The sequence below is a fragment of the Dreissena polymorpha genome, chromosome 14, assembly GCF_020536995.1.
Source record: "Dreissena polymorpha isolate Duluth1 chromosome 14, UMN_Dpol_1.0, whole genome shotgun sequence".
Classification (NCBI taxonomy): domain Eukaryota; kingdom Metazoa; phylum Mollusca; class Bivalvia; order Myida; family Dreissenidae; genus Dreissena; species Dreissena polymorpha.
This window is the reverse complement of record NC_068368.1, coordinates 32,707,908-32,734,019: the sequence shown is the minus strand read 5'-3', so window position 1 is coordinate 32,734,019 and position 26,112 is coordinate 32,707,908. Positions and strand designations below refer to the sequence as shown.

The 26,112-nt window shown below is 32.5% G+C and overlaps 1 protein-coding gene across 1 annotated transcript; it reads left to right on the top strand.

Annotated features, from left to right (window-relative positions):
- The first annotated feature begins 6,995 nt into the window (after positions 1-6,995).
- Positions 6,996-13,165, top strand: LOC127858791 (receptor-type tyrosine-protein phosphatase kappa-like). The gene is made up of 11 exons (XM_052396074.1): positions 6,996-7,083; positions 7,311-7,463; positions 8,152-8,315; positions 9,354-9,441; positions 10,292-10,356; positions 10,570-10,606; positions 10,782-10,885; positions 11,105-11,230; positions 11,440-11,588; positions 11,948-12,083; positions 12,849-13,165. The coding sequence occupies exons 2-11, from the start codon at positions 7,403-7,405 to the stop codon at positions 12,933-12,935; spliced, it is 1,017 nt and encodes a 338-aa protein (XP_052252034.1). The 5' UTR covers positions 6,996-7,083; positions 7,311-7,402; the 3' UTR covers positions 12,936-13,165.
- Positions 13,166-26,112: the final 12,947 nt, after the last annotated feature.

Genomic DNA, 26,112 nt, shown 5'->3' with positions numbered 1-26,112 from the left:
TTTGCTGCATTTTATGAAATTCGGCTTTAATGTATAATTTTTCTTTCCCATTTTATGTTATTGTTACATATTTTATCAATATATTACAGTTAAACACATATAAAAAATCGTATATACCCGCTTTAAATGTGGCCTTCGCATTAAAGCTGCTTCTTCACATACCTTGTGGCACATTCATATATGGTTATTGTCAAAACGCTAATTTGGAAACCCATGTATTTGACATTCATTAGTTGTAGTTAATTAATCATTTTAAACTTATATAATTGTAATGCAAATACTATCAAATTAAACTATTTTTATAAAAGCTTTCGGAAATGTTCCATAGCATCTGGTTTTTGTGAAATTTATTATGAAACATTATTCATTCGTATGTAATTAACGCATTTAAAACAATAACTGTTGAATATACATGTATATTCATTATGGTATTTAACATACCCACTATATAATAATAATAATATTTTAGTTATGTTCGTAAGACATGTTATAAATTTGCTTAATCAATATGATATGAACAAAACAATGAATATACTTTCTATAACATTCGTATTCATATCGAAAATTACTGTTCTATGATTTATCTAAGCATTTGAAAAATACGACACATGTAGGTTTAGTATGTTGTACTAGAGACGTTATATGTGTTATTATCAATGTTTATCCACTAACAAAGCAAAAATGGTCTTAAAGTTAAAGACACTGCACATCCTTCAGAGAACATGATGACATACTGTTTGATTATTATTTGTCTTATTTAATTGTGAAATTTTTACCTTTTAATTTATTGTCTTATATGTTGAACTTGCGGTAGTTTGATATCCAGTGAAATAATATGAACATGCTTGGGAAAAACATACGAACTTTAATTCATTACAATCTTTTACTTTTAATATGATATTACTTTAAATAAAGCTTTTACGTTGAAGCTGCCTGGTCACAGATGGTAAGGCAAATGCAAAGTATGGCGATGGTCTAAACACTTGTAAGCCACCCAAGGAATTTGATTAATACATTTTAGTAAATTAGGCATCGTTTAATAATATAAGTATAATACAGCCTTTATGTTAAGCAATACTGCAATTCTACCTTCCTTTTATATTGTTCAAATATAATATGTATGTTTGTATTGTATTGTATTGCGTTTATGTACTTTCAATGAACTAGTAAATAAATAGTGTTTAAACCAAGTATACTACGAATACAATCATATTAACATACTATATTTCAAAATCTTGTTTTTTTAATAGCATCTAGTATTTGTGAATAGTGAAATAATTTGTTTCACTGTTGTAATTTCTTTTTCAACATGTTATCGTAGCTGCTTCGGTGCTACTTTGTTCAATTTCTAAATTTAACTAAACATATACTTCTTAAACCAAATTTAATTAACAAATGCCTCTTTCACGGCTTTCAAACGATTGCTGAAAAGCGCATTGATAAAATATAAAAATTTCCTTAACTTCAACTTGGGTTTACATGTGAATAGATAAACACACAATGCAGATCTCGTGGTAGTTCAGCATTTTACTTTGCAGATAATCGCGCAGTACGTACAACATACAGATTAGAAATTATTCGTTTTACGTAAGTATATATTGCAAAATAGTTTCAGTGCAAAAGCAGACAACGATATAGTAAACATTTATTTCCTCAAACTTGCATGATTCATACAAAGAGGTATTTAAATACGATAGTATCGAAAATGTAATACTGGATTGTTAAAACAAAGCGATAGCTTACGTATATTTGGAGTAAACTGAATAAGCACTCTTCGTTCGTTATTATAAACCGTAACGTATAGATACCGTTCGCATCAAGCGCTTTCGACCATAGGCACATACTTAAAAGCATTTATCACATTCGAAATAAAATTAAGTCGAACCTATAGTGTTCAAATTATTTCCGGTTGAGAAGGGGTTATTATTACGAAACATATATGACTGAAATAGATAGGAAATATTCAAGATGTAAGCCTTTGGGTTTTTTTGTTAAATGCCTATACATGATGAATTTTAAACTCAAAACGTTGGAGATTAGGCCGAATAACAATATTGTTTAAGACAAAAAACCAAAGAGGCTCTGGCATTGTGACCTACCTTTGAATACAAATGCTTTAATCTGATCATTTACGCAATAAAGCCCAAACTATATTTTGAATTATATATTTTTAAGCAATACTCGCGCTGTCAAAATCTTAAATAATAAAACCATTTACAAAACGTATGTATGTGTCAACGCTCTTAGAGTCAATTTGTTTACAGTTAGTATTAGAGGAACCTTTTCACAGATTTTGGCATGTATTTAAGTTTGTCATTAATTGCGTTATATTGATACATGTAATCATTGGATCTAAAAAGCTCCATTAAAATAAACAAGAATAAAGTTAAAACAAGGACAAAAGTAAACCTCAACTGGACTCGAACCACTGACCCCCGGAGTATAAGTCTATCTGTTAGACCACTCGGCCATCCGTGCGCATACGAGTGGTGTATTGTATACTTTATATAAGCAATAGTCGTAGTATCACAAAATATAACGACAACAACAGAACTCTCCAATTTGTTTTCATTCGTTTTGCGTTGCAATGCTTTAAAATTTTCAGGTTTTTTAAATCGTCAAATGATGCATATAATGGATATATTAGAGCATGGTAATTGTTCAGTATTATTTTTTCCTCCCAAATATCAAAACTACAGCAAACATTTGCGAATCTGAAACAATTTTTAAATGTTTTTTTCAATTTACCAAAACGTGATAAGGCCCCTTAAATATGTGACAAAAAAGTGTGAAAATTGTTAACAAAAGAAACATATAAACAATGCTATTCTGCATGAGATTAAACCCTTAAGTTAATGTGTTATATCCAATATTTTTTTTCCATCAAGCATGAACAAATGAAATAAGTCTGAAAAATAAGAGTGTATATAACGCAATTAATAATACTTTACACGTCCGAAACATACACATTCTACCATATTCAAAATTAAATGCATATTTGTGTAACGTCAACATCAACCCTGAAACTTGTTTGTGGGCATTATCGACAGATTTACACATTTAAATATATTCACATAATCAGTGAACAATAATATGAACCTTTGATGGTATAGTAAATATTGTATATTGTGTCTTGACGTTTGAAAGCATAGTATCTTCACTATTACTGTAATTAATATAGTATTTATAAATTAATACACGATACATTCTTAATAATTATTCGAAATTATTTCATGAAAAATCAGCAAGAATATGTTAGGAAATACAAATCTTCTGAATTCTTATACAACATTTTTTCAATGAAAATATTGATAATATAAGAATTCAACACTTCATAAACAAACAAAATCAGTAAGTATGTATTTTTGCAAAAATCGACATATTTGTTTTTAATTTAGACAATTATCAATTGCTTGTAAACTACACAAAAGAAGCCCACTTCAAATGCCGTTTTATCATGTGATGAGAGTTTATTATTTTGTACATTATTGTCTGGTTATTATATATCTAGCTTGTATATTTCCACCAATTATCGCGAACATTTTTTTTATTTGCAACGAGAATTCACAACTTCCTGCACATGCGAGCACAGGAACCAATTCATGCCTTGCTTCATAACTTACAACTTTGGTAATATCAACTGTATTGTTACTACCAGATACCTTGCCTTAAGCTCTCGTTGATAACATTTAAATATGTTTAACTATAACAACCTAACAATATTATAAAATCGGAAATGAAATAATATCGTATTTCATATTTTAAATTGAGGGAAGTATGCGTAATCACAATGCCGGTAGTTATTGCAATAGATGGAAGTAAATGTCCAGCATGCAGCCGTTATTTGAAGTTAAAACATGTGAACATGTTATAACGTAAAATTTATTTAAATTTAAATTTTTGCAAGTTAATGTTTATGAAAAGATCCAAGAATATATGTTATACACACGGTAAATTGCTGTTGAAATCCGCATTCAATAATAGAGCAATAATACAATAATATAAATTTCGTTGTTGCTATATTAACTTAGTATTTGGAGACGTGCATTTCGAACACATTGTAAAAAAAAATCTGATCATTTAAACCACATTGAAATATAACATTTGTTGCAGGCCTTTATGGAGTAGCTGGTGTATACGACTTGTAGCAGAATAATTGCACTAGTGCAAGTGAAAAGGTGAACAACCAAAACCTACGCGGCATTTAACAATAGCTCCTTTATTTTAATAACATAGTAGTTATGATTACATTGTGCGTGCGTTCCAATAAATTTCGAACGCAATCAGTAAACTCTGCGTCAGTTAATTCAAGATTTGAGAATTTTGTGATATCCGTTGAATGCTATTTACTAATCGTACCAAATAAGAATACGTCAGACAAGACCTGTTTGAGTGCATCCATTCAAATACCATAGTATTTAAAATTAAAATCTCTATCTAGACAACTTTATGTATTTACATTTTAGTTTTCGATCGTTATGACCTTTTGATGCGACCGTCACTATACTCTTTTTATGGCTTGATGTTTGGAACATATTCCATTTACAATTGTTGTTTTCTTTGGTATTTTCAATCCGCTAAACATGCTTATAGACGCATGGCCAAGTTCATAGAGTTGGCATTTAAATTAAAAATAAATTAAAACGAAGTTTCTGTCAAATATATCACAATTAATTAACGCAACTGTATAAACAAAACATTACAGACAAGTACAATCATTTTGATAATTAATTATCCGTGTATTTCCCATATAAAAGCACTATTTAGCATTTCCAAAAGATCTTTACATTAACAACAATACAAGTAACACATTGTCGTTATTATAAATTTTTAAACACGTATTTGTTTCTTTTTCAGCATAGAACATTCAATAAAAAGAATATGAAGAACACATTCTTTATTTACTTTTGGATAACAATCTTCATGCAAGGTAATACAATATGTTAGTTGATATACGACATGCATATTGACTAGTTTTCGTGTGCATTTAAATACACATGCATTCGTATATAATAGTTAAAAACAATACAAATTTAGGTTACCCGATTATATTGTGTTCCTTTTTTAACTGAATATTTTCAGATTCATATCAAACGACGTGTAGCGAAGGATGTGTAAATGCATGTAATACAAACGGTGAGTGCTCCCAGTGCAAAGACGGGTTCCGCTGGAAATTTTGCAACGACAGCTGTTCAGACGGATGTAACAACACACGATGCGACCGAAATAATGCTAAATGTACCTTTGGATGTAAACTCGGGTATTATGGTGACCACTGTTGTCTACCAGGTAAATTTGGATGGTCGTGCGAGGAACAATGTCCTAAAAACTGCCTGGAATGCACTGGTGATGTCAATTACGTCACATGTCAAAGATGCAAAGACGAATTTTACGGGCCAAAATGTGAGAATGCATGCTCACCGAATTGCAAAAAATGCACACGGTTTGATGATTGTCAAATTTGCAAAGAACGTTTTTATGGAGCAAAATGTGAATACCAATGCCCAGAACATTGTACAACATGCAATTCGTCTCATTCGTGTGGATCTTGTGAAACCGGTTTTAGTGGACAAACATGTCAAATCCGTTGTCCAGACAACTGTAAAACTTGTAATAACACAGAAACTTGCTCAACATGTAGTGAAGGGTTTTCGAGACCAAATATTGCATGCGCGTGTTTAAATAGTATATGCGAATCTTCTGTATGCAAAACTTGCACAAATTCGTCTTACTTTCCAGATGGCAAATCGTGTTGTCCCTGTAGCAATACCTGTAAATATTCATCATGCTCATCGCTTACACTTTGTACACACGGCTGCAAAATAGGGTACTATGGTGCGGGTTGCCAGTTTAGATGTACCGACACCGATTCGAAGTGTGGAGAATGCCATAGATTAAATAGCACTGACTTTAAATGCGTACATTGCATCGATGGATATTATCCTAATTTACACGGGCTTTGTACGACATGTTCTGAAAATTGTATAGACACTAAATGTATCAATTCCACTGGGGAATGCGAATATGGATGTCTTGACGGATTTTGGAATTATCCACAATTTGATGGACCTTGTAGTCCGTGTTCAAAATCGTGCATTTTGGGTAAATGTAATACTTCTACAGGGCATTGCATACAGGGATGTCAAAACGGGTTTTGGAATTTAACATGCGAGTCAAAGTGCACACACAATTGCTCAATTTGTGAGAGGATAAGCGGAAGGTGCTTGGTTTGCTCGTCTACAGGCGTCTTCGGAAACGAATGCTCCCTGACATGTAGTGATAAGTGCGTAAATACATCATGCCATATGAATGGTACATGTACGCATGGATGCATCTCTGACTTTTTTGGACCATTTTGTGAAAAGGCATGCCCTACAAATTGTGCTCGAAAAGATTTTGACACCCGATGCTCCAACGAAACAGGAAACTGTCTGTATGGCTGCAGTGGTGAATTTACAGGAGTCGATTGCATGGAAGGTAAATACATTCAATTCGACATTGTTTCGTTGTTTACCTTATTTGTATTTGTTGTATTTATGTTATCTAATAGTTTTAAGTATGCACAACATGTTTGTTATTTGGAACCAAACATCATGTACCGCAATATTCGTTGTGCTTTGATGCGTATGTGGTCTTAACTGTATAAGTTCAATGGAACCCTTACTTAAACACGCGATTTTTTCCTTGAACAATTATTTTTTTTTTAAATACGGTATTAAACGCATTGTTATACTAGCTATGAAGCAAGAAAGAAGTGAAGATACACTGCCAACAGCTGCAATTGGAGGAGGCGTTGCTACTGCAGTTATAGTTGTTGTTGTGTCAGCCCTGGCTGTTTTGATTTATCTTCGTAGAAGGTTTGTATACGATACGTTTATAAATGAAATATAATTACACTTCTGATAGTGTTTCTTCAAGTCATTGCGTTTAATATGCATTTTACAAAGCAAAATAACAACTTAATAGAATGAACTGTTCATTTATTGAATAGAACTCGACAACCAAAGCATGACGGAGTTCCAGAAACATTAACTAATGTAGAAAGTCCATCTGCTCCGGTTTATGCCTCTGTTGTACGAAGTGGTAAGCAGGATTTACGAATAAGATACATCCTTTTAAATGTCAGTAATTGACACTTGTTTTCCTCGCAATTTAAGCAAAGTCCACGTTTTTAAAAATGATTTGCATTTTAAGTAGTTTTATAAATTGTGATGTTTACAAATTTCTATTTAGTGTTTTGTGCAATAGCAAGCATATCATTTCAATCTGTTTCTTTCAATAATAACGTTATGCTTATCTGTGTCATTAAGGGCATATAGGTTCGGTGTATGCAAACACATCATCGGTTAAAATTCATAACGCACCCATCACGGTGAGCACTCATGTGTACAGTAACGGCCAGATGCAACCAAACATGTCAAATGATGGCAATTGTTCAGGCATTGACGACAGTTTAGAGTTTGGTATGTCCAGTTTGTGTTATAGCTTTGTTTTGTAAAATAATGCAAACAATCGGGTATTCATTTACGTTCCATGTATAAAGTAAGCTCACTTGCAGTATAATATTTGCACTGGTTTATTCATTCATCTGTTAAGAGTTCAGTTAGAAAAAGGAAAAGTTCTAAAATACCGTATTTCTTTACAATTATTATTTTATATTGATTAAAATATCACGACTGGTATACTACATAAGTTGAACAAAAGTTGTTAAGTTTTCATATTTTCAGTATATTCAGTAATAAATTTTACTGGGTATGTCTAACAGGCAACTACCAGTTAACTATAAATAACGAAAGTAGATTTATCATCATCGTCACGTGGTTAATCCACGTGGAAGTGAATTATTTATATTTTATATATACAATTATCAATCTACTTGCGTTATTCATAGTGTGTATATCGTTATGTCACCTATTTTCGCGATGTACTTTCGATTTCACCTCGCGAAATTGTATTACCGAATTTACTTAAAATATGAACTTGTTTCAAGTAATGTAATATACAGACGTGATAGTTTAATCAAAATAAACTAATACTTGTAAACAATACGGTATTTTTAAACTTTTCCTTTTTCGTCAATCGCGGTTGACAGTTCCTTTAACAGTTCACACACATCAAATTTAAAAATCATGGTTTAATGTTAAATGTTAGATGAATGGGACACCATAGCCCGCGAAAACGCGATGAGATTTGAGGAGAACGGAGGAGTTTACTACAACACATACGAGAAAGTGAAGCACATGAAAATTTCAGTTAAAGAACTTAAGAAAATCGTGCTATCCAAGACCATGGACTATTACGACGCCGAGTTTCAGGTGATAAGAAAATAGCGTTTATAAGCAACCAATACTTGTATTTACTCAACATTTCTTCCCATGTTGAAAATCCTCAAGGCTGACATATATACAACACGTTTAGTGAAAGTCTAAGTTAGTTTGTTTCGTATGTGGTGTCTTTAATTTGTTTCGTTAGTTTTTGCAATTGGTTATTTGCCAAATTAAAAAAAAAACTAACTAAATATCCAATGCAAAATACAAGTCGAGTTGTATGATGTTTCTTTTCGGACAAATATGTATCGTTTTAAAGTGTTCAAACGTTTTTCATATTTGTTATATTGTTAGATTGTTATTTAAGTAATTAACCATTTTTACATAGACAGGATAGTATATTTATTCCAACCAGCTTGCTGTCACATTGACGGTGTAGGGTCTGAGCCTTCGTGCTTAAATCCGTGTATCGGTAAAAACATGTCCGAACTTTGACTTCCTAATTATTTAAATAGAATACCTTTAATAGAAGAACGTACTAAAGTCCTTAACTGAAGGGTCAAAGAAACACACAATGACGTCAAAAAGGAACATAAGGCATGATAAAGCTTGTCAGACTCCAGACTGAAACTACATTTCGCATTTTGATAATAACGTAACGCATATATTTGCGATGTGAAGGCGATAGGTCACTTGTTCGACTCGTACATTTATCAAAAGTAAAACACACACCTTAATATCATTGGACAGAGAAGGCATGATAGAGCCTGTCCGGGAAGTGACTTTGTTACTATAAGGCTATTTTAAAGAAGCCTGTAAATATATTTCTGACATTTTACTTGTGCCCCTTGTGACCTCATGTGTATCGCAGGCTAATATGTCGTAATTATAGACACTATTCAAGTATTAGTGTCATGCAGCTTTTAAGACGTAACTTTATTTTTCTTGGGCGAGTTGGGGGCAGGTCTTATGCAAACAAAGTTGTTTTCTTGTGGCAACGGTCGATGTCTCACTCTATTGGATTAAAGATGCGTGTATTTGGGGGTGTACACCTTTAAGATCGCTGTATTAATTGCAATATTTTAGAAACTTCCATACGGACTTCTGAAAGACTACAAAGTGTCCCAGATGGAGACCAATCTCGCCAAAAACAGATATAAAGGCATATATCCATGTACGTAGAACAATACATGATTTATTGAATAAATATTTTTATTATCTGTCATCAATAACAACTGATACTGTTGTATTCATTTGTCGGTCGTTCTTGCGTGTATGGTCAGATGATAATTTACGATTCAACTGTAAATGAATGTTACTCGAATTACTTAGCTCGCATTGATGCAGTCGCATTTATGTTCCGAAACTACGTAATTCGTGTAATGCATCATGGTCATGAAACAAGGAAGTGTAAAACATGCTCTTACATGTACAGCAAAGATAGTTAATTTAAATATAGCGTTTCCGTAAAGACACTTGACATTTAAATGTAATGATTAAAACCTCTGACCTTGAAATAAAATACATGTTAATCAATACATATCGATGCAATTTTAAAGTGTGCAAAATTGTCATTTAATCTTAAGCCTAGTTAGCAGGTAATTTATTATTTTTTAAACGGTACCGCTTTTAAACCGAAAGTAGGATTTCTGAACGTATAAGTCCATTTCGACCAACGCGATTATTTTTAAGTTTAAAAGCGCAAAAAAGACGGATTTCTAACTTATAAGCAACATATATATTCTAATTGACATATTATTAACTATATAGCCTATTTAGCAAATAATTTATTATTTTTCAAACGGTACCGCTTTTAAAACCGAAAGTAGGATTTCTAGACGTATACGTCCATATCGACAGACGCGAATATTTTTAAGTTTTAAAGCGCAAAAAAGACGGATTTCTGCCTTGTAAGCAACAGATACATTCTAATTGGCATTGATAAAATAGTTTCTTATTTATACTTAAATTTACTATGCCAAATAAAATATGTTTCTTTAAAATAATAGTGTTTATAAATGTAGATGACGACAACAGGGTAAAGGTTCTCGGTGGGGAAACGGACTACATTAACGCCAGTTTCATTGACGTAAGACAAATTATCGTATCAATCTATCTAGATAAAAATACCATAACGTTTAATGGTGTTTTTGTTTCCTAACAGCAGTCATGATAATAATTTAATGTGGATAATTTGCGATTTAGCTGATTTTATAAATGAATAACCAATCGCCTAGAGTGACTTAACTTGTCTTCGTGTATGTCGATTGTTCATTATGCTTTTATAAATTTGTGTTGGCAGGGTTACAAAAGGCGAAACGAATACATCGCAACATTAGGTAAACTAACCAACTTTGCACTATAATATAGTCCTTGGTAGTGCATTTAAGTTTGTTAACGTTACAATTATACACGTTTCAAACATATAACAGTTAATTGGTATTATACGTGATGAAGTACGTAGTAATAACGCATTCCTTTACAAGACTTCACATGTTTACGATACTGTTATAGGGCCAATGTCTAAACAACTTGGTGATTTTGGAGCATTCTGGGAAATGGTATGGCAGCAGAGCGTGGAGAAAATCGTCATGCTTACAAATCTGGTAGAGGAAGGAGTGAGTAACGTTGTTGTATAGCATACATATCTTAGACATTAAGAAATGCAATCTATTTGGTTTTATGCTCTTATAAAATATTACACCCGAATTTATTTTGATTTATTTCTAATTTGTACAGTTTGCAAATGCATTGTTTATTCTCTAAAATTTGCATTTTTATAATATGAAAATTGTAAGCATGATTTCAATTTGTTTTTTTAATATTCCCACGTTTAGAAAGACAAGTGTGAGCAGTACTGGCCCGATGTTGGGGCCAGTCAAATGTACGGTATCATACGAGTTGTATGTCAAAGTAAAAACGAGTTTGCCGACTTTACACGACGGTCATTTGCTATTACGAAGGTACATTGTTTTCAATATCAATGTTTATACACTACAATACAGAAAAACTGTTTTTCTGCAGTTTTCATTGAAGCTATAAATAAAAAGGGAATTAATTTAAGAATATTGCGTGTTCGAATTTGACATAGTCTTTTGAACTGGATATTTGCACTTAATATATTTGTGGAAAAAAACGCAACGTGTATGCCATGCATGACAATGATTTCCAGGACAGAGAAACGCGGACTTTAACCCAGTTACACTTTACTTCGTGGCCAGACAAAGACGTTCCAGAGAGCGTTACGTCACTCATCGAGTTCAGGAAGAATGTCATTCGTGCCCCAGCAACACTTGGGGGACCCATCATCGTGCACTGCAGGTACATAATGTGTTGGGAATGATTTGGATCGATGTAAGCTAGATGCGAATACTTCTGTTTGGATCTTTTGGACTGATCGATCAGTCTGCTATTATCTGAGGGAGTAGTCCAGTTAAAATAACAACAAAGTAAAAAAAAATACAAAAAATGAAATTAAAAATTTACGCCGGCAATAAGGTAGCTTTAATTGTGTTGCAGGCGTTGGATTTATCGGTTAATCTGATACATAGGTCAATTTTTAAGCATATTATCATGGTATTATATTTTTGTTAGATAGGAATATTTCATTTTTTTAGAAACATGTATACAGCTACAGTATGTTAATAAGTATGATTATATATATTCGATGACGATTACAGTGCAGGTGTTGGACGCACAGGAACCTACATTGCTATAGATATTCTCACGAAGGAAGGCTTAAAAGAAGGGGCAATAGATATAACTGGCTGTGTACTAAACATGCGACGAAACCGGCCGAATATGGTTCAGACTGTGGTGAGTAGATTATATGAAACGTTATGTTAAAACGATATTAATACAACACGTCTTCATTTATTAAAGAATTCTAAATGCATATATATTTGTAAGAGAGCGGGCCCTGAAAGCGTTTTAGTTTGGACGAACATGGTTGCTTATGAGCCGGCATTTAGAAATATTATCTAATAGCATTACTATTTTGCCATTTACCCATGACTATTTGACGCTTTCGTATTACATATACAACTGATTGTATAACATAATTCGGATGAATATGTTTTAATACGTCAAATACATAGAGGATATTTGTTAATGTCAGTGTAAGATCGTTTGTTATTTCACGAGTGATCATAGAAAATATTATTTTTCTTTGATCAAAAGTGAAATAACAAGCGATCTTACACTGACACGAACACATTTTCTGTTTCTTTTATGTCTTTTTCAAGGACATTATTAACAGCTGTTTCGTTTTCGCTGAAAAAGTTACCCCTTCACCCGTGGCGTAACATCAATACATTTCAAAACAAAAAATGACGTCATTTTTTGGACGAAATGACGTCACTATTCAAGCGAAATTATCTACTTAAGCTTTTAAACTATGTAAATAAACAGTGAAAAGGCATATAATAAAAAGAAAATGTGTTGGATTCGGTGGAATAACGATTTAAATTCACTCGTGATCATAAAAGTCTTGATATGATAATCTAAAAATAGAAAAAGTAGTTAGGTATAAAAGAAAAATTACGTTAGCAGCGCGCCTGCACACATTATCTGGTATTACAGGGCCAGTATAAGTATATTCACCATGCCGTTGTTCATGCTCTGACATTAAACTGCAATCCCGCGGCCGGTGCAACATTCCAACCGTAAATGGACACAACGACAAAAGATAACATCATCCACATGTTTAAAGTAATATAATTTGTGTAAAACCTGTTGTGTGGTTTGACTACTCGAAAATATGATGCTGATATACTTCTACTTTATTTATCAATACAAATATGAAAGACACAACTCTTGTTTTTAAACATTTGCAAGATATAAAAGCATACCATACGGATCGTTGGATGAATATGAACCAGCGGACAAAAGCACGCTGACACGGGGCTGGTATTCCAGCTAATAGTCTTCGATATGTATTATATATATAGTTTTCATACAAAATTTTACTATTTGTTTTATTGTATGGTGAACCCTTTAGATCTTTTAATCCCATGCTTATTCCTTTTGTACATCATTTAAATGGAGTGGTCAGTTAATTCAGTGTTAATTAAGTATTTTTGTAAATTTGATGATTTGTGTATTGTTCAAAACACAAGGAATCGCACCGCTAATCGGTTTAGGCTCTGCGCAAAGCGGATACCTTGATCCACAGACTATATCAATGCAGTTGTCGTTTAAGTGTACAAAAAATGTGTTAGCTTCAGAAAATCAAAAAGTATTGCGTTCTTAAAGGTATATAAAGTTATATAATTCCTGTTGCAATCACATATTCAGAGCGTGTGCTAATACGTGCAGAGCTTTAAGGGAAGATTCATTTCCGAAAATTAACATTGATAATTTGTAAACTAATGTCAAGGTTTTTCTAACGATAATAATGGGGTCTTATAAAATCATTGTAAATAATAATATTCGAACTATTTTACTTAATGGAAACATACTTATAAGTTGTACTGTTTTAATGAACCCATTATGTAAGTTATATTAATACACGTAATCATTGTGTTCATGTATAACAAAACGTTTTTGTTGCATTCATAAGACCACGTAATTATGTCTGGTTTAATCAATTTTTAGTTTTGAAATAATATCATATTATCTTGATTCATGCTGAGGCAGTCAGAGTGCTGCAATAAGTGCATAATACAATCAATTTTTTTGGTACACTTATTCGCATTTTACTATTTGCATTGTTGTTGGTGCGTCTTTATCTGTTTAATGATATCCTTAGCCGTACTGTTGAATGAAATGTGTTAACCCTTGAAGTGCAGTGTTTTCGATGTAATAAAGATCTTATATGAATGTTGATCCTCGTACATAGTCGATGTTAGTATTTGTCGTGGGTCTTTGGTCACTTGTTCAGAAATAATTGTTTGAAAACAAAAGACCTTACGTTATATTTGTTGATACAATTACGTGTTTTGATTCGATTTAAAGAAATGATATGTGTCTAAAATTGTATTTATCTGCAATACTGAGAAAATTTTAAGAATTTGTAAGGATATGTATTTTAATGTTAAATAAAATGTTTAATTAATCTTTCACTACTCTGATTAATTTAATTATGCCGTTGGTTTACGTCAAGGGGAGCAAACGTCCCAGTTATTGTTTTCCCTACTTGATGAATATTTAGAAATGTTCCTATAACAAGCTATTCAATCTGGTTTGCTAATTAATGGCATTATTATATCACGTTTGGTTTTGCCGATGATATGGCCATGATAGGCAAAATACTTATTTAAGTTCAGTATCTTTTTAATAAGCTATAGCAGTATTGTTATTAATGGTGTTTAAAGATTAACATTGCAAAAAAACGAAAAGTATAGTTTTTCTGAAACTTTGATGTCTTTTAGAGTCTGAACATTAGCATTATAATGGGAACCAAATTGAAGTCGTTGATATTTTTTAATTACCTAGGGACTGTGTTTAAATACAGTTGTAATTTTAATCTGAATCAAGAGCATTTAGTGGGTAAGGCCATGAATGTTTTACTAAGTAAGTGTAATACGCCTGATTTAAAACCTAGACTGTATTGCCAATAAGCGGAGGCCTTTGTTGGATATACTTAAAATAAACCAGCAGAAACATGGGAATATTCAACAGCGAAAATATCGAAAGAGTACGCTAAAACTTGTGTAATAGAATACTTCATCTTAAGCCTCATACTTGCAATGCTACAGTTTACGGTGAATTGGGTTGATACCCACTATATGAAATGATGTACAACCGTATGTTAAATTATTTTTTTTAGCTTGTATCTACAGTTTATATTATGTTTAACAAGTTTACGAACTATCACTTGATAACTGTTCTAAAGGTAAGCGTAGTTGGGTATGTACTATTAAGCTGATGTTCGCAAATCGTGGCAGTGTAGATGTGTTTAATAACGGTCACAATATTAACCCAAAAGAATTGGTAAACATTTTAAAAAAAACGAGTTATTGACATTTCCAAACACGAATTATTTGGTTCCTTTAAAAAGAGCTCTGTTTTAGAAATTTGTATGCAATTTAAAAAACGCTGGAGTATGAATAATATCTTGATGTTTTCCCCAAAAGTCTAAGATTCTATTTTGTTGACCGCGCATTTTTGTACACTGTAGACTCATAATGCGGTCTGAAATTATAAATGCTCATGATTTATCAAATACGAATTAAGGTTTGTTGGTCTGTTGATTTATAAATACAAATGGAGCAATAATTAGCATTTGTGAATTGCAGCAAATGTTAATTGCATTACCCTCAAATGGTTAGCTGTGTTAAAATTCGCTTAGAGCAAATAATCATCGCATTTATTTGAAAATTGTTAACCACGTCTGTAAACATATTTTGCAAATTGAAATGTATATTCAATATTTGCTCATGTCTAATACAGAAATTGTATCGTCATTTATGTTAACTTCACACCTTTTTCCTAACCGTTAATTTTTTTAGATCAGTTGACTTATTCTAAGAATGATAATAAATCTCGGATTTTACTTCTTTAATTTAATGTTTCGGCATTAGGCCATTATGAAAATAATGGAAAATATTTGTAAACTACATTTTACGTCGTTTGACAGCACAATTAAAATAACAAAATAAATGTTTTTAAAAGTCAAATGACGCTGTACATGATAGCGGCACAAATGACGCTATATAAAATGGCGCCAAAAATCGTAAAAATTGGCCCAAAATAAAATAACTTTAAATACTATTATTACACTTGTATTATTTTATTATACTTTTGTATCGTTACACTGTTATTATTTTATTTTATTATTTTATTATACATTTATTATTGTATTATACTTTTATTATTGTATCATACTTTTGTATCGTTAATTTGTGTGTTGTTAATTTTGTTTTCCACAAAAAACGGAATTGAGAATGTCTTATCATGTTTACATATTTTTGTTTATGTATGTGTATAGACAATGTACTATGTACAATTCTTGAATGAAATGTCGGTTTGTCTTTCTGTCTGTTAGAACAATTACCGTTTGGGGAACAGGATACTTACGTTATTCTTCTGTTTTGTTTAATTACATTTTTAATCACTTGGTTAATAGTATACCATGTAGGAAATATACTTTATAATTGTGGTTTGTATTACCAATGCTGAATTGAGTGCGTACTTTTGTTATAACGAATTACTGTCTGAACTTATTATTAGAGCTTAATAATTTCTGAATACTTAGTAACTGTTTTTATTTATTTAACTATGATTTTACAAATAATGATCAAGTTCAAGTGTGTGACGATTCTAAATATATATTTAGTATTTGGTAAAATTTGTGTTTTATACATACGTATTTTTCGAATATCGTAACACGTGTAACATTTTAATTTTTGTTATAAAGACGATATAATAACATGCATCAATAGGAGATTTTCCAATCAGTATCAAGAAAAGTACCTCATAATTTTGAATATACTGAACACCGCTTCAGCTATTCAACGTCTTGCATCTTTTGTCTAAACGCGTTTAAATTATTTCTTTATTTTAACATTGCATACAACGATACTAATTTTTGTAATCACTCGTTAATCCCTGTTTCTTTAACGATGATGCTAGTTGACGCTTACACTTATAATGAGCAAAATATACTTTAATACAACGGCAAGAGGGTTTTTACGTTCTAACATACTTTGCCAAATGTTGCTAGACCCTTTTTTCTAAGTTAAAGTATTTATTTCATGAACGTTAAGTTAAACACTGTTATGCTTTGTTTGCGCCTTCTGATACAATTGTTTGCATGGGATTAATTTCCATTCATTTAGGTCCAGCACCAAGATTTATCTTGTGCAAATTTATTATTAATTTGGAAGGAAATCTTTATCAAACATTTCAATGGAACTATCGAATACCTTCCAACGTTAGCGAACTCAATTTCGGATGTACGCGTTGAAAGATGTATTATCATGAAGAAATCCGAATAGAATTATAGTTGTTCTTTTATAATGCTTATGTAATGTTCGCGTTTGTCTGTCGTGAATTATTTTCTATAAATACTGTAGGTTATAGTATACATGTATGTGTGCGTGCATGAGCGCTTGTGAGCATCTAATCACTTTTCATTCTTGATATTTTTTATTGCATATGATTTTCTTTAAGTTCTGTATTTAGGGAATTAATATCAACACAATAAATATACCACGTTGTCGAAATATTGTAACGTCATAACGTGTTTGTATCATATTATGTCATGTGAACAGAACTACTTGATTATTTATAAGTTTTAAGTGAAGTGTTTTTGTTAGTTTTGAAAGAAAAATGTATATAACATAATAATATGTTTGTGAGACAGCGTGTATGTACTCTTGAGTACATGTGAGTGTTCGTTAATGTCTATATATTGTGCTCTTTTTGTCTTATTCGTTTAATAAAAGTAGTAGTATGAAAGCAATGACCGCAGTTCTTTTGTATTGGTACATGTGTACATGTGTTGGCATGTGTTACGTCCTTCGACCTTGGTATTATTTTTCGACATTGTGTTACTTTCCTAAATAAAGTTTTTGTTTTTGAGTAATTAAAGTGCTATTATGGGTACACTTTCGAAAAGGTTTTCTCATCGAATGTTATTCAGTGATGATAAAGGCGATACACGCAATTTTAGTCTAAGCTCTGAATTGCCATATATTTAATCGTATATTTTGTAAAAAAATAAACAGCGTATGATTATACAACAATAATACATACCTTACTCTATATAGTAACACATATGTACAGTTTTTCATGTCATTATCACCGTTGCGTGGTCATTATAAATATTCGGCCCTAGGGCCGATTATTTTTAATCGGCCCTCAGAATGTGTGCGCGTGACGTCAACATTCAACAATGGCGTCGACATTCAGTCTTAGCCGACGGTGATCAATAACAGTAAGTCACAACTCAACGAAAGAATCGAACATAGTTTTAATGACACGTAGCACTAAATTTGGAAAATACAAATATCGATTGATACTTAATCCCACCTGTACAGTAAATTGATGCCTCTATGTGTGCGTTAACAAGGTTCCTCATACAGCAACATATATAAAGCAAAAGACACACTTACCTCGTTGACATCTTAAATCCGGTTCATATAACAATAAAATAACAAAGATTTGTTATTACATCCGTTTATCTATATTGATTTTAAATCACATTTTTTAAATGATTGTATCCAATGCTTAACACTGTCACCGAAACACGATTTACGATCAAATGTCGAAGTAAATACAATTATTATATTTCTATCGAAGCTTCCAATTATGCACTACAAATACACAATCCGAAATACGTTTTGGAATCGTTCGATGCTAAAAAAATATTGAACTGTTGAATAAAAACCATCCTAAATCCAGAGTCTTGCTAGTTTCGTCATTGAAATTACGTCACATGAGATACGTCATAAATTGCGTAATAAATTGAATGAAAATAAAAGTATGGAAAGCTGGTTCTTCTCTACAAGATATTTATAATAGACGTTATAGACGTTAATACACGGCTGAGCCGGGCCGAACAGTGATAATCGGCCCCAGGTCGCAAACGGACCTCGGGCCGTTATGCTCCCTGCGAGCCGATTATCACTGCCCGTCCCGGCTCAGCCGTGTATTATCCTCTAATTATTTTCTGAAAATGGTCGCAGATAGATGAGTCCCATGCTTGTTTACGTTCAGTATCTGACATATGGTTAAACAAATACACATAGACATACATATAGACATAAGCAAAGCTTGGTTAACCTAATTTATATATAACGATATAATATTTATATTAAATGATTCATTATATGTACCAAAAACAATCAAGTTTACCACTAATGGACGTCTAATAAGCGTTATGTTCAACATTTTGAATATTATATCCGATACTCTAAGTACGTCATCAGCAAATCACGACAAGCGTGACGAGGATGTAAATAGTGCAATTAACCACAGCGAAATTACTCATTACTGTGCCAGGTGAGAAAACGAAAAAAAAAAAACATTAAGAACATAAATTTATTTCACTAAACTTTTTGTTTTAATACTTTAATCAAAGCAATAGTAGGCTCACACATCTAGAGTGGAGTCCTTAGCTAGCGCTCTTACGAACCTACTGATGTTCAAGTTCAACATGTATCTTCCACTTTAGATATTTGTTCATTGGTGACACAAATGTGTGCCGTAAAAACTGCGAATAAGTTGTAAGAAGTCATTCTTTAAATCGTAATATTTTAAACAACAGTCTGGGCAATATAGTTTATGTTTACCGCCCTATGGTTACATAGAGATATCGGGCGAGTATGATGTAGTGTCTTTGGGATGTTCATACGAGTCCGATATAATTCTGTTATCATATCTTTATGCATTATCTTTAATATTCAACTGTTCTTAACACAACATGTCTTATTATGTTATTCAAAAATGCAAAATAGTTTTAGAAATATTGTTTGAAAGCATCAGCAAAACTAATAGAAAACGCAATTACCAGTGATGTACACTATGCAAACTAGACAACTTGATGAAGACTAGATAGACTGGTTTACTTTGAGAATTACATAAACGAATCAGTTCCGATAATAATATTAATCTCATAATTACGCAAAAATGAAGATATAACGTGTTACTTGCAGGGACTTCACGCTTTTAAAAAATAAAATTGCGTCATGTGTAAAATAATTAACAAACGCAAATCACATACACCAGTTTAAATAAACAGTTGCATTCTTTGCCAGCACATCCTGATAAATTTTAAAAAAATATACGTTTTATTGACGTGTAAAGCCATACAGTTAGGCGTTTAATATAGAAAGACTGACGATTACTCTTGCGAACGATGAGGAAAAATAAATTGGGTGGAGAAAAGCAGCATACAATGGTTGCATTTTTCATTTTTATTAAGATTATTAAATACGTTAGTAAGGACATTTATGCCACAAACAAGAAACATAAATGCAATTTAATAAATTATTATTACAAAAGTGAAGCAATAACACATTATATTTCTTGCATGAAATAATGTAAAATGTTAACGCAGATGTATTGCGAAAGTTGTGGGACATTAATGGCTGCAAGCACTAGCGTGCACATAATTGTGTAATGAAGTGTAATGTTACTCTTTAAAAACACACTAAAAATACAAGCTTAAAAATGAAATACAATTAAATAATCACAAACATAAACCTATGACCAAGATCGATTGTGAAATTCTTACAAAAACAAGTTCCGAGTGGGCTAAAGATCATTATACTGAAAAGAGTCATCCTGTTTTCAAATATGTAAGGTGGAAAACTGATGTGTAAATATAATGTAAATATCTTACAGAAAATTAGCCAAGTAATGTGTAAGTGTTTTAATAACAGTATATTTTGTTTAAGAAATAATTTACGGGTAACCGTTGGTTATTGCGGTATTAACCAACGGTATGGAGTTCCAATGCGTAGGAATTAAACCACGAGGGCGTAGCCCGAGTGGTTTGATAACAAGCATCGGAACGACATACCGTTGGTTATTACCGCAATAATCAACGGTTACCCGTGGATTATTTCGATTCTAACACGATGTCATTAATAAGTTATCCGCGATTGAAAGGTTATAAATGAGAATTATATTAACCGAACTTCCTCCACTTTTCCGCGAAAACGTGACGTCACCACAACAATTACAATCAAATGACGTCGTCTTCATTCATAAAATGTAGGCGGACAATCAAAGTGACGTCACTTTAAACAACCGTTGGTATATCGGGGTAATAACCAACAGTAGTTTTTCTTCTTTGTATATAGAAAACAAGTCACGTGCCGTGGTAGAATACAAAATATTACACACTTGATTTGGTCGTTGTCATCACAGTGTTACAATAAAATAAATGCACCCACTTTGGACCAAATATTAAGTGTACAGTATAACCATAGTGCATATGTGGACGTGCGCTTGACATAGATAAAAAAACTTAAATTTACTTAACTTGATTTATACTTTATACTAAAATACGTAACTTTGTTTTACATATTTTTATGTGAAACGTGTCAGTTCCATGGCGTCGAATCGTTTTTATTGCTTGTGTTGTCAAATAATTTTGATGTAAATGAGAAATATGGTATTTGATAATCGAATGCAAAATACTTATTCCTTATTGTTCTATAGTTTTGCAAAGCCCCAAACATTGTAAAACAAATGAAGTTGATCCGTTTACAATTATTTCATAATTACATACCAGATCAACCACACTTCTTTAGAACTATAATATATTAGTCGTTCAAGGAGTCAGCGTTGTTTTTATCTACATATTCGATTTCTCCGGAATTGTGGTGATCCCGATTATAATCATTTCACAATCAGAACCAAATTTGCGTCGGGCAGTGACGATAAAGGTCTGTGTTTTTATACAATACAACGTGTTGACTATCCCAGTGGGCATCCAACGTTGCTGCAACGTTGTATTTAGGTTGCATTCGAACGTTGCAGTTTGGTTGTACCAATGGTCTATATAAAAGTTTTCCCGACGTTTTTTTCCCATTTAAACGCAATATTTTTAAATTCTATTTTTTTAATAATATAAAATTTAAAAAAAAGTATTTACTGCCACCGCTTTTTCGATTAATATCGGCAGTTATGGACATTTTCGAGTTCATTTCTTAGAAAGAACCATTATTTGATGTCTATAGAGGAGTTAATGAAACGCTCCCCGGTCGCTAGGCGGACACCTCATCCACTACGCCACGGTGACAATTGAAAGTTTCAGACAAAAATGTTTACTATTTATTTTTTGTTGAAACTTTGAACTAGATTCTACCATTTCAATGCATGACACAACTTAAACAAAATATTTTATCCGGCGATTTTGAGTCAAAGTTCATCTTTAGCATCTTTAAGTTTAAGCAACTGATCTGTAAAATTAAAAAAAATAATCTGAAATTAACAAGAAATCTTATTTTCATTGATGCTACGATTCCTACTCGGGGAGCGTTTTATTATCTCCTCTTTAGAAACACCAAGTACTGGTTCTTTCTAGGAAACGGACTCGACAGTGTGCATATCTGCCGATAATAATCAAAAGAGCGGTTGGCAGTAAAAAAAAAATAATTTTATTTTATATTATTCAAATAATAGAGTCAAAAAATACGGCGTTTTAATGCGACCTAAAAACAACGTTGCAGCAACGTTGGGAAAAAACGTCGCAGCAACGTTGGGAAAAAACGTCGGGAAAACTTTCATATAGACCATTGGTACAACCAAACTGCAACGTTTGAATGCAACCTAAATACAACGTTGCAGTAACGTTGAAAAAAACGTCGGGAAAACTTTCATATACACCATTGTGACAACCAAACTGCAACGTTTGAATGCAACCTAAATACAACGTTGCAGCAACGTTGGAAAAAAAACGTCGGAAAATCTTTCATATACACCATTGTGACAACAAAACTGCAACGTTTGAATGCCGACTAAATACAACGTTGCAGCAACGTTGGAAAAAAACGTCGGGAAAACTTTCATATACACCATTGTGACAACAAAACTGCAACGTTTGAATGCCGACTAAATACAACGTTGCAGCAACGTTGGAAAAAACGTCGGGAAAACTTTCATATATACCATTGTGACAACCAAACTGCAACGTTTGATGAAACGTCCGGGTTATGTTTTGTATGCAACGTTGTGGCAACGTTCGGTAATGGTTGTCGACGTTGCGACCTAAATATTACGTTGCCACAACGTTGCATACAAAACATTACCCGGACGTCCGGGTAATGTTTTGTATGCAACGTGTGGCAACGTTCGGTAATGGTTTCCGACTTTGCAACCTAAATATTACGTTGCAGTAACGTTCACACAACGTTTAATTCCCACTGGGATGTTGTTAAAGAAATTGATATTTTCTTTTATTAAGGAAAGGAGCGAATCAAATAGCACGGGCGACATATTACAGATACTGCATGAACCACAAACGGAAGCCGTCGTTATAAGCCCCAAGTTTGTTTACAGCGCAAACACCTTATCAGTGCAATCGCTGTTTGTTTTCCAAATGTTGATGAAGGTTCATCAAAATATATAGCTGATGTCACTGCGGATGCAACCAACTGTGTGAACATTTAACTCTCTTTTAGTTGACATGATGCTGGGCAAAAGACAATAATTGACACGAATATTACTCGTGCTTTGCATATTTTACGCAATATAGACCATATTTATATATGTGAACGTTTTGGTAACTACATGATGCTATAATTTTCTGTATATGGTGTTCTAATTAATAAACAATTTAAATGTGATAATAACCGTATGCCGGAAGATTTGAATTATGCACTCGGTATTTAATAAATTGCAAACATTAGCATTCCGCGAAAGGTATTTAACAAACGAAATCGAATGAAATCACTTTGGGATGTGGCCCTCAGACATGTACATAAAAATTCTCGTTGCCTGCAGTTTCTTCATCCCCAACTCGTTGACTAAATCATCACGTTCGAGACTCGTCAAAATGGCGCCGTCAACTTGGTTATCTTTAAATGTTTCTACGTATTCGTCGAGTTTCAAAAGTCGTAAAATGTCGCCTATTTCATTCATTGTCAAAGTTTTAATTTTATCCATGTTGGTTGACTGTGTCTCTTGATCTGTATTCAATATCTGCGTCATTAGGTAAGAAGAAGGTGTCAACGCTGACATAACGAGTTTCACATAATTCCCATCCGAAATATGACTTTTGTTTTCACTTTCCTTCGAGACGGATCTTAAAATAAAAATATCACAAATACGTTAATCATTGTTATCCTCATTGATTTCATTAGCATTATTCTCATCGTCATCATGAAAAAGTACGATTAAGAAAAAATCTTGATAAGGCTCACCATCTTATTCTTATCATCATCATCATCATCATCATCATCATCATCATCATCATCATCATCATCATCATCATCATCATCATCATCATCATCATCATCATCATCATCATCATCATCATCATCATCATCATCATCATCATCATCATCATCATAATCATCATCATCATCATCAACATCATCATCGTCATCATCATTACATCAACATCATCATTATCATCATCATCATCATCATCATCATCATCATTATCATCATCACCATCATCACCATCATCATCATCATTATCATCATCATCATAATCATCATCAACTATAATATTTAATGAAAACGCAACGCACATGAAGTCACCATAAGCCTCAGAGTAAACTGCATCTGCCGTTCCCACAAGTTCGTAAGAACCGTTCGTGAAGTGACGTACTGATGCGCGGCAAACGGATGTGTTGACATACGGTACCAACCCTAAAGACGCAATTATATTGTATGTTACAACATACACTAAAGTCCAAAACAGCTGGAAGGAAAATATTTACATACAATAATTTGAGGCGTGCGATATTTAATTAATAAAACGTTTTTCTAAAAATGCGCTCGTACCCTTATGAAAAAAAATGTCATTGGTACCTTAATAACCTTAAAAATGAACAAGGTGTTAACCAGGATTGCATTATGGAGCGACATATTTATTGTAGACATGCACACTATAATCAACGCATTGATGCTGCATAATGAGTTTACTACTGTTATTGTTTTAAAGATAAGGTGTTTTCACATCTTTTTTTTTTAAATAGAAATTCGTAATTTATAAATCTAGGCAATCAATCAATTCAACAATTGTATTGCCATTTATTAAGAACATTCCCTCATGAGGGAATGTTCTTAATAAATAACACTACAATGAAATTATTGTTATTGTTTACAATAATCATCAAACTTGTCGTATTGCTCTCCCATACTCATTCTAAAAGTGCAAGTTCAGTCTAAATCACATTGGATAAGAGGGGGGATAGCAATTTCATATAATTGATATGTATGCACGTTAAAGAGGCGTAAAAGTTAAAGAAACGGGAAGCTTAATTGTACACTCTTATAGGAACAAATAGACCGTATTTAACCAAAAATAGACACGTGTTAAATGAACGTCTATTGAAAACAACATTTTAAATGTATATATCGTTTAAGAAGCAGTACCATATTATTTGGATTTGTTTTGAACAATAAAAGAAACGCATTTTTTTATATATGGTCCAAGAAGGATTCATTTGGCAGCTACATGAATCGAACTTAGATTATACTCTTCTAACACTTCAATACCGTTAGTGACAATGCATAGAGTTATTTTATGCACACTTTATTCACAGCGATATTACTATTAGTATATATTTCTCCTTTATCGCGAAATGAGTCACGGCACCACGTTGTATAAATTGTTATAACCAATGAATGTATTACTGATAATTGATATAACGTGACTTATATAAACATATATAAACCAAATAACCAAACATAGGGAAAGAAATACATTAAGATTAAAACGGACACAAGGGTTTTTCAGCAATTTAATATTCATGTTTTTCCAAAACTCAAAATAATAGCCGTTATATATATTGAACAGATGTGTGCACGAGGATTTAACAAATTGTAAGGGTCTCTGCAAAAGACCGTAAAATATAACTGGCACAGGATTAAAACAGAGCTGACATTAATTTACACGAAATAAACGAACGCTATATTGATTCCAGGTATTCGTTTTTCATGGATACAACATATATTTGTATAATGTACTTGCGTACCTTTCATGATAATGTTGGCAGAATTTAGCTGAGACCATTTATATTAATACGTATTTTTAAATTAGAATTTTCGTTGATTTTAGTGTCCATAACGCATTCATTTATAAATGCACTTGTCGGGAGATCGGTAACTGTTGACTTCGACAAACACCTATAATTACATAGCGTTTATTAATAACATGGCTCTAGGTTTTAGGGATAAATAAAACCAAGGCGTTAAGGTCGTTTAACTTAATTGAACT

Excerpts from the sequence above, each read along its gene's own strand:
- LOC127858791 (XM_052396074.1), top strand. The coding sequence starts at position 7,403 with ATGCAACCAAACATGTCAAATGATGGCAATTGTTCAGGCATTGACGAC. Across the intron at positions 8,316-9,353 it reads ATTACGACGCCGAGTTTCAG|AAACTTCCATACGGACTTCT; the intron begins GTGATAAGAAAA and ends GCAATATTTTAG. Across the intron at positions 10,886-11,104 it reads CAAATCTGGTAGAGGAAGGA|AAAGACAAGTGTGAGCAGTA; the intron begins GTGAGTAACGTT and ends TCCCACGTTTAG.